This window comes from Cylas formicarius, unplaced genomic scaffold (assembly GCF_029955315.1).
Source record: "Cylas formicarius isolate icCylForm1 unplaced genomic scaffold, icCylForm1.1 PGA_scaffold_10__41_contigs__length_53128322, whole genome shotgun sequence".
In the NCBI taxonomy this organism is placed as follows: domain Eukaryota; kingdom Metazoa; phylum Arthropoda; class Insecta; order Coleoptera; family Brentidae; genus Cylas; species Cylas formicarius.
The window spans coordinates 190,756-203,650 of NW_026844214.1; the positions used below are offsets into that span (position 1 = coordinate 190,756).

The 12,895-nt window shown below is 36.3% G+C and overlaps 1 protein-coding gene across 3 annotated transcripts in view; it reads left to right on the forward strand.

Moving 5' to 3' along the window:
- Positions 1–12,859, forward strand: part of LOC132696714 (neurexin 1) — a 157,579-nt gene extending 144,720 nt beyond the window's left edge. For all 3 annotated transcript variants that reach the window (XM_060661705.1, XM_060661713.1, XM_060661721.1), the window contains 5 exons: positions 1,950–2,128; positions 5,147–5,318; positions 5,380–5,615; positions 6,800–7,088; positions 8,789–12,859. In XM_060661705.1, the coding sequence (XP_060517688.1) occupies positions 1,950–2,128; positions 5,147–5,318; positions 5,380–5,615; positions 6,800–7,088; positions 8,789–9,450 (1,538 nt within the window). In that variant the 3' untranslated portion in view covers positions 9,451–12,859. The remainder of the gene's footprint in view (positions 1–1,949; positions 2,129–5,146; positions 5,319–5,379; positions 5,616–6,799; positions 7,089–8,788) is intronic.
- The last annotated feature ends 36 nt before the right edge of the window (positions 12,860–12,895 follow it).

Here is a 12,895-nt window from a genome sequence, read left to right on the forward strand (position 1 = left end):
GAGCTTTCTTCTCAAACGCTTTCATAAATATATTCGCAATGACTGGTGATAGTAGAGAACCCATAGCTGTTCCCGAGATTTGTTCAAAAATTTGACCGTCATAAGAAAAATATGTTCCTTACAAGAATTTTTAGATTAAGGTGAGAAGGTTTGGTTCCAGATTTTCTGATTTTAATATATCTGAAATGATGTTGAGAGTTTCAGGATAGGAACTTTGGTAAAGAGGGATTTTAAACTAACTAGAATATCTTATGTATCTAATGTAATGCTTTTTAATTGTTCAATGAAGTGAAAGGAATTAAGTACGATACTATCAGTTTTCCCTGTAAGGGGATTTAATAAGGAAGGTAGATATTTTGCTATAGACCCAGGAGGAATCCAGAAGTTTAAAAAAAAAGTACATCTTAATTTCTATTATCTTAAAGGTGTGCAGTAAACAATAAGTATGCAGTAAGTAAATAAAACACTACGGAGAGGCCCACATCAGAAACTTTTAAAATGAAGCTCCCCCTTTGAATAGAACCGGTATAGGATTTTTGAATTTCTGGATATGTTTCCGGTCCAGATTTGTAAGCTGTTTCAGAAAATATTAAGCATATTGTTTTTTTTTTTGTTCTGCTTTTTTATTGGAATCTCTAACCAAACGTTGCACTGCCGAACATAATATTCCATATAAATTTTTAAGTTCCGTGCACATCTTATAGCAAATTTGTAATCTTTTTGAAGGAGCCGATATGGTTCACTCCGAGTTTGAATAAATTTTAATAAACCAATCTTCCAATTCCAATTCAAGCTTGAAAGCTTCCAGCTTCAAATTTGAATTTGACAATTAAGTGTTTTATTAAAAAGAATTGAGGATTATAATTCAAATACGGTTGCAACGCATAGCTAAGAAATTTTCAAACAACCTGCCATTAAAAGTTAAGGAATATCCGATCATAAAATTGTTGATATTGTAAAATCCTGTTAAATTCTAAGTAAATAACGTTTCGTACCTGATTAAGATTTTAAAATTTAACATTTTTATAAATAACACTTTCCAAGTAACCCCACAGAAAGAAAAATATTTCCCAAATACTCCCTAACCATACGTGAATTATAGGCGTATATGGTACCGGATCTCCTGATCCTCGCGGACAATTTCTCCTAGTGCGGATTCAATTAGATTTTGTAATAAGTCCAAATAGGTTTCTGCCGTTAGGTTATAGTCCATAAAAAAGTCAAATCCGCAAATTCCCACCATAGTATTTATTTTTTGAGCATATTGGAGTATGAACAAAACGATATTCATTGTCTTGGCTCCAATAATAAAAGTTTTGAAAATTTTTGCATCGTTGTTGAGTCATCAGTTGAATAAATACATTTTAAGAAATCTCTATCATTATAGCTTGATGCTTTTCGTATTTACAGGAAAAATATTTGTGCAGCTTGTACAAGCATCCTCCATTTTGTTTTCCTCCACATGCAGTAAAATGTTCAAATCTCGATTGACCTCTTCTTCTGCTTTACTATCGACATTTTCAGCTTAACGTGTGGCGTTATTTATTACGATACCTCTGGACTTGAATTGACAATGACAATTTTTTTTTTATTACATTCGTACAATACAATACAATAGGTACAATCAGGATAGTGCCCAAAGCAAACGTTCTACAACGATATCAATATTAGTAGTGAGAATATGTAACTTTTCAAACCTCCGTGTCCCGGATGAGTTTTTAACTAATCAATATTTCACACAGATGGCAGAGAAAACCTGTCAAGCAAGAACGTAATTGAAACGGCACCTAAACAAAATATTTGGGATTTACGCATTGTTATTGTTTTATCGACGTCGCGAACGTGTCGTATTAGATGATAGGAGCTTGTTACCGGGCAACGAGATCCGATAAGCGTTCATTAGAGCTTAATCTCGTTTCCGGACATTAATTCTATTAACTTGTTCGCAGAATCGGTGTCGTACGAGTTTGGACCGAATCCAGGAATAATAACGTACACATTCCCGGAAGATAACCGGCCGGAAATGCAAGAGGACGCGATCGCAATCGGTTTTATAACAACCAAATCGGACGCTGTGTTGTTGCGGATTACTAGCGGCACCTCCAACGATTACATAGAGATGTATATCGTAAGTGCATTGTCGAGGGGGTAGTAATTGAATTTTGTTTAGTTGCAACATCCGATGTTGCCCTTTCTGGTTAGCGGTCGCTTTACTTTTATATAGATCTTTACTTTTATATAGAAACGTTGTATATATATATATATATATATATATATATATATATATATATATATATATATATATATATATATATATATATATATATATATATATATATATATATATATACTAGTGCGGATATAATGATTTAATTGCTTAGTTTAATGTGTAGATTTAGTTAAGATTTAGTTTTTTTTCGATATTTATGTTTAGGAGAATGTCAAGGAAATCATTTCCTTAACAATAACACACAGAAAAACAGGGTACAAAATTTGTGTATGTTCTATAACAATAATAATAGTAATAATGGTTTATTTATTTAGGGAGATTAGTAGGAAATAATGAGGAACAAAAATACAAAAAGCAAATAAACGATTACCCAAGGTGCACCTTGTTAGTGGTCTAATCACATGATACCAATTATCAGTATTACTAAACACTTTAACCTCCCAACTCTGTTACTTAAAAATCTACAGTAGGTCGGGCTGTTTTAGGAAATTTATAGAATTCATGTAAAACTTGTGTAGTTAAAATTGAGAATAAAATGAAAAAGATCGCGTTATTCAGTCAATGTCCGGTTTGGACAAATTAAGGATACTGAATGTGGAGTACAATACGTCCTAATTATGTTTTATATCAATAACCGATTTAATTTCTCTATTGTTGTGCGGCCTGTTTTCTAAATAGGTTTCTATTTCTTCAGCGTAATCAAGTAACTACATCTTATGTAGCGGCAAGCACACAATTTAAACATTGTTAAAAGGATGCTTTAAACCATTTTTAATTGCCATGTCCTACGAAAATACGTTCTTTCTATTTCAATACACTAGTCGGCTACTTGTTACTACAAAACCTCCAGTAAAGCTTGTTTCCTATACAAAGATACTTTTACAACATCCTATGCACTTCTGCTGTCTTTCACTTAACGTTCAATGCTAAAGCTAAACTTATAAAATCCATTTTAATATAAATGCGCTCCTCCTTTTTTTATAAATTGGCAAACGAAAGTGAAGTAGTTTTTAACATTGAATGCTTTGAAGGCCTTAAAGTACCCCATCTCCTTGATTCTAATAATAATATAATAAGAGCGCTAATAATTTATAAAAAACTATAAGCACTTCTAAATATGAGCTGTCTCATGTTAAGATCCTTGTTGTGTCTCATATTAGGCACCTTGTGGAGAAATTATTTGAATATTTTTTTTCTAAACATCACGTAAGCCTTTATCCGTTTCATTTATTTCACACGACAAAATAAATAAGCAAAACTTATCAATTTTTTTCCTTTTATACAAAAAAGTCACCCCAAAGGGAACACTACCAAAACTTTGATATTGCAGAAATGGATAAAAAAATTAAAATTTAATTTAATTAAAACCCAAATATAATCTCCCATCATATTCTCGTTGTACTGCCCTTGATAACGTCGTTCAATCTTGGTGAAAACGTTCTTCTTGATTTTCAGAGTAGACACCTATGTTGTCTTTAAATCGTCTAAAGCTTATGAGGCACTCCGCAGCCCATCAACTACTGCTTTAAAGCTCTTACAGGCTCGTTTTTCATTATTTCATTTTTCATCATTTTTCATTATTTGTTTTATTTGTAGTTCAACGAAAATACCACCTTCAATCCTAATTTTATATGTAATGGCGGCATCAGTACATTTTGAGGTGTACAATTGGTCCGACGTTATGTTTTCCGATATGAAATTCGACTCTCCTCTGCTATCTCGTAAGCAAAGATGGCACGGGGATTTAGTATATCCACCTTGTATTCCCATCAAAAAAACCACCGCTTTATAATCACACATCACTAGCCACTGGTATTCAATTTTTCTAATATTATTTTCACGCAGTCATAGTTTTGTTTCAACAATACGGAGTGTGCCAGAGGAAGAGAAGACTATTCACTTCCTCGGTGAAGCGGAACTGGTTTTAAACTTTTTGAAGATAAAAAACTGTCAATCGGATGCTACAATTGCCAGTCATGCTGTTGCAGAGCCAATACCGGAAACAATATGAAAAACTTTTATGGCGCTCTCTTTGATCAGTTATTTTTGCGTTATCTTAGACCTAGTTCCATTGCTTTGGTTGTGAACCTAGAATTGCCGCTCTACTCTTGGATAGGTTCGAGTCTCGGACTAAATCATTAAATTCACTTTGACTGATAAAATGTGGAGCAAAACTTTGGGATTTTATCACGAATTCATTGGTTGGTGTACCGGATTCTGTTGAACATTGTGGCGTTTGAACTTCAGAGAGATCGACGCTTATTTGGACTAACCATACAAAAATAACAGTCATGGACGTGATCACTAAGTTCCCTCCAATGTTTTGGCATATCATACGTCGGTTTTCTACTCCATGCCAAGCTACAAATAACATAATTACAACTAATGCGATTTAAATTTGACCGGTATTTTTAAAAATACTTAATTTCAGTTTATTAGCTTTTAAAGTATGTTTACAATTAGTGCAGGCAAAGTGTGGTACCCAATTTTGATACTGGTTTATAGGTTAAAACAGGCTTCATAGGCTTCGCAAAGTTTCAAAATTGTTGACAAAGCAATTTTTCCCCCACATATAAAACAAAATGAGTCAACATCATATTTATATTGTGTTGATGCCATTTTATAACTGGGTAATACACAAATACAGTCGCTATATCTGAGATAAACCATTTACTACTAACTTTGAAGGTACTTACAAATAATACAGTTTATTTTCAGGTCAAAGTGTCGCTTTGGCTTTTAAAATAAATTAAAGTATACTTATCGACTTAAATCTGACAAAAGCAAGCTTAATGTAACAAAAATGAAAATTTGCATGGTTTTCAATGTCCATATATTTTTTTTTGTTGAGCGGTGTAATAGGTGCCAATCTCATATTAGGTGCCTTTCCTCCAATAAAGAGGTTCGGTTTCGCAGGTCGAAGGCAACGTTTTCGTCGTGTATAACTTGGGCACGAACGACCATCCGCTGGGGGAAATTTCCGTCAAGGTCAACGACAATCAGTACCACGTGGTCAAGTTCCACAGGCACGGACACAACTCCACCTTGCAAGTGGACGACTACAACGTTCAGACCAGCTACCCTGCAGGTATATACCCAACAACCTTCCGGCAAATTCCCCACCGACGCATTCTTACGAATCCTTACAGGCGATCAGCTGAAGGTGTTCAACACCCAGTCGCAGATACAAATAGGAGGTAAATGGAGTAGGGGTAAGAAACGCATCGAGCGGCCTTTTTCGGGGATCATTTCGGGCGTCGTCGTAAACCGGTTGAGGATTTTGGACTTGGCCGCCGAAAAAGACGTTCACGTATCGATAAGGGGCGACGTGGCATTGGTATCCGGAATTCTCGATCGCCATGACCATTTGCAGAAAATGCAACAGGCAAGTTTAAGTTGCGAACATTGCGACATTCGTATCATTTAGTAAATCAAAACGTTACCGACGCGTAACCGGTTCAATGCTGTTTCGGAACGTAGAACATTAAAAGGGACTGTATGGTATGTGTCAAAGTATATAGTTTTGAGTTTTGATGGAGAACCCATACCTGTTCCCGACGTTTGTTCAAAAATTTGACCGTTATAAGAAAAATATGTTCCCGATAAGCATTTCTCAATTAAGGTGAGAAGGTTTGGTTCCAGATTCACGGAATTTAATATATCTGAAATGATGTTGAGAGTTTCAGGAATAGGAACTTTGGTATAGAGGGATTCTACGTCCAAACTAACTAGAATATCCTGTGTATCTAATGTAATGCTTTTTAGTTGTTCAATGAATTAAGTACGAAACTATCAGTTTTTCCTAGATAGCTAGATATTTTGCTAGAAAATATGTTGGAGAACCAATGGTGCTGATAATAGGTAGAAGGGGTAATTCTGGTTTGTGAATCTTTGGGAGTCCGTAGAGATGAGGAATTTTAGAGTCATGAGGGGTAACAGATTTTTTCACGGAGTCTGATAGAGAAGAAGCCTTAATAACAGATTTAACGTTGTGATCCATAGATTACGTATGATCTTTTTTAAGTTGACGATATGATCCGTCTGACTACCGTAGCATTTCCTTTATCTGCTTTTAGGATTACGATGTCTGGGTTCGATTTTAGAGAATTTTGGGCTATGCGTTCAGGCTTTGCATTATTGGGTATAGGAGGTTTTGATTTTTTGAGGATTTTTGCGGTTTCAAATCGAATTTCATTAGCTGTTTGAGATGGCAGTTTGTTTAGAATAGACTCGATAGACTCGATTATTTTTGTTTTCATGCAGTATAAAGTATTCGCTCTGAAATACCTAGAGCTTTTACTAAAAACTTTAGACAGACCTTGTAGGCCAAGTTCCTTTCTCAAGGGTCAGATGGTAAAGAGTATCGAGTAAGAGCCATTTCTAATGGATTTATCGCGCTTTGATCAAACCGAGTTGTTCTAACGACAGAATAAAACGCACTACATTCCTGAATTAGCCTTGTTAGTATTGTTCTTATCAATCAAACTCGAAAAAGTTAGGTCAAGAGGAGTTAAGGCACTCTGGAGGTGACCACTCAGTTCACCTGATATAGAAAACATCTGGTTTCAGACTCCTCCTTCTGGGTTTCCCGGTTTAGAGGATGACCTCATCTTTAGCGGGGCCGGATCTGGTTGTAACGGTGACGACGAGGACGAGTGTCCTCCCCTGCCGGAGGTAGGCTCAGGAGATGACGATTTGATCACTCCGGTCTACGTGCCGCCCACCAGACCGCCCCCGACGGCGAAACCCAAGAAAATTCCGGACGAAGGAAAAGGATGCGACGATGACGACGACTGTATCGCCGGTTCGGGTTCGGGGGAAAACACTGAGGACCCGTTTACAAGCAGTAAAGCGACAGGTACCGTCAGATATAGTATACAGATATTACGCTTGGCAACGGTAGTTCCTCGTTATACAGGGTGTTGGGAAATTGAGTTCGGAAACTGGGAAGAAAGATGTATTTTATTTTTTTAGACTGATATTGCAAAATAGACCAGATGGCCATAAGCAGAACTCCTCAAAAATTGTTATTCTTGATTTAAGTCGATGAGTGTTATCTTCTAGCCACAAAAAGTCATTGTCATAATCCGTTAGAAATTAGTTTCTATTGAAAGAGCTTATTGAATATTCAAATACTGAATATCCCGATATGCATTTTTGCTACGGGAGAGCAACTGAGAAAACTTGCTTCTCAGGAAACAATTGCTCGCGATGGCCATTATGAAAATGATTTGTAATTAGGGTTGTATACTGTTTAATTCCCGATTATTATTAATAATGTTTTATTTTCGAAAAACTAATTTTTAACGGATTGTGCCAATGACTTTTTCAAATTTCATGAAGTCCTGTTAAGTAAAATCAGATTTACAAGTAAAATTCAAGAAGAAAATAAAAAATCGACTTTGAGAATTTGTGATTGTGCTTAAGGCAGGAGTCAATCAACTTTCGATAAGTATTAAAAAAAAAAACGTTTTCTGGGTTATTCTGATCAGATCTTTTTCCTAAAATTTTTCCCTGGATTATGAGTTGCGGGATATCATATTTAGGACCTCTCATAATGTGGCCGAAGCATTGTAGCTTTCTCTTTTTCACTTCCTAAGTGATTTCTACATATTTCTCCATTCTTCGCAGAACCTTGGTCACATAATCTGTCCACGGTCTTCCAATGCGATAGGCCCACATCTCGAAAGCTTCTAGTCTTAGTTTGCAGTATGCGTTGAGAGTCCACCATATAAAAGGACACATAACATTTGAGTGTCGGTGCGAGCAGTTTTTTGAACTTCATATACACTATATACTTACAACTGTTGGTCTTCTTAACACTGAGTGTCATACCATATTCTCGACTCACTGTGACGACTTTATTCGACGTAAAGTCTTATTCCACTGGCAACATTTTCGAAGGCTTTGGTGAGGATATCTTCCAAGTAGACGTTGAAAAGGAGGCTTGAAAGAACACACCCTTGTCTAACCCCTCCCTTGATTTCCACTGCGTTTGTCAGTTTGCACGAACAAGACAAACTTTGGTTTAGGTACAGTTTTCTGTATCTATTGTATCAAGGTCAATGTCATATGACCTTCATCTCAATTAAATCACTGCTGATGCTCATGTCTGAGGTTAATTTACCGGGTAAGAGGTCATCGTCTCTTGGCTTGTATGGCTTTATGTGCATAACAAATTTGTTTCATACGTCATCTTACACCATCGTTAAAAAGAAGTGCCCTTCTTATCTATTTAACAAAGTTTTATTTAGAGCGCGCGTTTATGGTTTAAATTTACGACCCAAAGGTCTACATATAGAACACTATAGAAAGGAATTTCTTGAAAGATCTATTCGGTGACACCTGCCGAGTATTCAAGAATAGAGTCTTTCTACACTCTCAGTCTCTCAAGGGTTGCCCTCATCTCAGATTAAATAAAATAAAATCATCCATTAAATTCTGTGTTACCTTAGTTGACCATCGTAGTTCATTCCACAAATATGATTTGCTAAAGTTTGTCATGAACATGTTTTTTGTTGAGAGGCTTAAGTTGATCGAGTGAAAACTCTTCCGCAGGTGTTACGGAGGTCACGGACTCCACTTTCACGCCGGTAGACAATTCGAGTACCAAAATAGTCACCGAGGAAGGATCTACGACCAGCATCGTCCACCACACGACCTTCGGGGTCGGGTACACCAACACGTCTACCGAAAGCGGAGTCAGTTCGACTCCCATTCAAATCACGACCAAATCCCACGTTCCGACTACTTACGTATCGACCGAAATGACGTATATGACGTCCCCGCCGACCACCAAGACCACCGAGAAGTTTATAGACTTATCCAACGAGATAAACAACAAACCGAAACTACCCCATCTGGCGGAAAATTATCCGCACTTCCCCAACAAACCGATCCCGCCACCCATCAACTCGGAAACGTCGGAAACGGTGGCGCTGATCATCGGCATCATAGCCGGAGCTTTGATAGCCGTCATCCTCATCATACTGATCATACTCAAGTTCAAATCGCGTAGCGATATATCGTTCAAAGTGGACGACAGTAAAGAGTACCCCCACGGACCTGGTGCCGCTTTGCTGGGCAGCACGGGTTCGAGTACCAACGGCCAGACCCAGTACCAGTTGAACGGGAACCTACGCAACGGGGACAAAGGGCAGCCGCAGCAACAGAAGACGAAAAAACGCGACAGCAAGGACATCAAGGAATGGTACGTGTAGACAGTGAAGTGCTTAAACAACGGTGACTCCGAGCCATAAAAGTTAAACCGGAAGGGAAAAGATTGCGTGATTGCGGAATGTATCTAATTGCGTGACTGGGGTGTGGGCACTGCAGGATTTTTTTTTGTTTGTTCATCTACTCTGAGCTCGACGGAAACATTACGAAATACTTAGCTGGGTTCATAAATCTTGACCACCTTAGGACGAAAAAAATACCAAGTTTAAATGGACTTTAAACCTGTAAGATTTTTTGAACCCATGGAGATATCAAGCATTTTTTGAATCGAATTATATGTCGAAATTATTCAAGTTGGAAATGTCATTGATTGAAACTGATTGAAAACGATGTATTGTGTGACAGGCAAAGTTTGCTATCTAAACAAAGCTATTTAACGGAGTTCGTGTTTATTTATGATTTATTTAGTATTTTATTGAAAATAAAATTATAAACTATAAATTGTGACAGTCCTCGTTATAAACACATTTAGTATTTGAAAGTGTTTTTTTTTAAGAGACGCCAACCAATTACAGGTAGTAAAATGGTACAGAATGTTTTCCGTATTTAATAATAAAAGAACACACAAAAATTGGAATATCGGTGAAAGTCGTCCGCATTGGTAAAAGAACTCTTAAAAATGTCAACCTACAAAATAGGTGTGCTATTGAATCCGTCTGGGTCTAATACGGCTCCTCGATTTTCCAGACACAGTTGGTTTTGTAACGTTGTATAGGCATCCACCAAAACGGCCTAGACCCATGTTTAAAATTTTTATACAAACAAAACAACAAAATTAATTATTTAATTTGTTTACTTTTTAATTAAAATGTAAGACGAAAAGGTTTTTTCTTAAACTGAATATCGTAGTCGACATTTTAGAAATTTTAAAATGATTAAATAGAAATAAATTATATAAGCAGTTAAATTTACAGTTACAAATAACAATTTTGTTGGAGTTTAAACAGTTTTTAAATAACTATTAAAGGAATCGTGTTATAGGGGTGGAATGACCAGCTTTCTGGAACGCTTTCTATTTTTTTCAGATTATTGCTGTAAAAAAAAATAAATAAATATTACCAGTAAAAAATTACGTCACTAACCTAAAGGTTTGATCTATTGTTAATTAATTAAGTGACAGTTTCTATTAAAAATAGATGATCCTGCCTTAGTTAAAATGTAAAAAAACTCATGTTTTTCAATTTTCAAAATGATATTGGGCGACGTTTCCTAGAGCTCGAACGATGTTATGCGTTAACGAAAGTTGTTGATATTTCGATGTTGAGAAATGATTCGGGCGCAAATTTGTAAAACCCTCTCTGTGGTCCGTTGAAAAACTTCCGCTTACTTGTGCTTATTTCTTCATCCGCTCTTTCTACGTTGTGTTGTTTTAAAACAATGTGAATGATGTGAAACCGTATTACGAACGTACCGTGCGTGTATTCCTATTAAATGTAAAGAAAGTTAAACCATTACTAAAACGCACACTGTTGACTAATGAAAATTGCCGGGAAACTCTTGGAAAATATCCTTTGTAATAGCTTTGTTCGATTTCCTGCAGTTCTAAAACTGTTTCCAGGGACAGTTCAGTTATTTTCTGTAAACATGAACAACACTTTGCGAGCATAGTATAGTACTTACTCTTAAGCGGAGACCGATTTTGACAGTTTTCAAACGGTTCTCATGTGGTTTCATAAAAAAACTACATCACTCAGTCCAGAGATGGTTCTAAAATAACTCTGTTCATCGGGATGTCGAATGAAGCTATTATGTAGCAGTGTTTTGGTTAGTTCCTCATGCAATGTAGAGGTGGATTTTACTCCTTACTGACAAATACCTAAACTATGGTCCCTGCTCTCGAACGAGTTGTGTTTTAGGTTAGTTGGTTCTGATTCTGTTCGAGGATTATTTCGTATTTTTAATACTTTCAATAATATCACTCCCAGTCTTTTCCATTCAAAATAAGTAACAAAAAACTCCAATAGCCTCAAATTTGTATTTTCATACGTTATATTAGTGATGACGTAGCATCGGCCATTTTAGTTGTTAGCTTTCGGCGTTTGAGATGCACACTACTTTATTAAGCTTCAACAAAAGCTGGGAAAGAATCGCGATGAACTTTAATTAGCAGCTTTGGGTACTATTTTTTAATACGGTGACGTCAGAAGAGTGCAAAATCCACCGCTACGCCTCTATTCTATGTCCATTAAAGCCTATCCACCCGCTACCACGGAAACAAACGCAAATTATCGGCATTTCATTGATTTCTTAGTACGACGGTTACTGTTGAAGAGACTGCAAGAAACTATTATATCAAATTCATATCAAACCACTCGACTAGCCATACTTACTGTCCCTAGTACCGTAGGTAGTAAACTTTAAGGAACCATTAGGAGAGAATGTGATTAATGGCTTTAGAAAGCAAATTCGGAAAGTTGCAAGCAAGCAAATTTCGTTTTTATACGTTATTATTATTCTTAGTATTTACAAAACTTCTGGATTCCTGGTTGTCGTTAAATTAAACTTGATGACCTTTCCCCAATCATCCTGTCGGCTTAACTGAAACTGCAGAAGCCGTGAATAAGCCTGCAGGATGATCCGTGAAACGTCAGCAAACGACAGTAGTCTGTGGAAGTTTCGGTGCAATATTCTTCTTCTTCTTTTTCTTTCATTCACTTGATTCACTTCCTAATAATCTGACTTGGAAAATATTTTTAAATGTTGTAGATGCAGAATTATAGCTCTAAATCTGTCTATATCTGCGCTTGTTTCTCACGGAGTGGTTATATATATACTCGCGTTATAAGTTAGTCAAATCTGATTGCGTTGCATTTAACTGTCAAAAAGAAACTAGTATGAAAGATTCGTAACCTCAAAACGCAATAAAAATTGCTCAACCCGCGTGTTTGGTGACATTCAAATGCGAGTCTTCGACAAGATTTGACACGAACAGATGAATACTCATTCAATCGATTGTTACTTCTAAGGATTATTACTACATTTAGATACGATATGATAAGGTGCCTAATATCCATAGAATTTCGACGATTTTTATCTAATACTTCTAACAAATTCAACTAAACTTTACTCTCCTAATCTCCCCGGCTTTCAAACTCCATATACGAGGCAGGAATGGAGTTTAACGTATCGCGACGTTAACGAACGATGATGTACTGTAAATAAAACTTTGAGTATTTAAGTCCTAGGAATTTAACGTTTCACAGATCTAACATTGGAAATGAAATCCGATTATAGACACCTTCTAGCGATATAGAGAATCTCCCGTTTTGTATAATCTACAATTTGTTTTCTTCGTTCTGTTGTGTAAAAAAGATGTAGGTAGGAACTAGGTTTTTGTATCATAGGTTTTGGATTTTTGTTAGAGCTATATTAATAAAATGGCGTATATTTGGATGTTACCTATGTTTTATTGGTTTCATTCTCGATCGT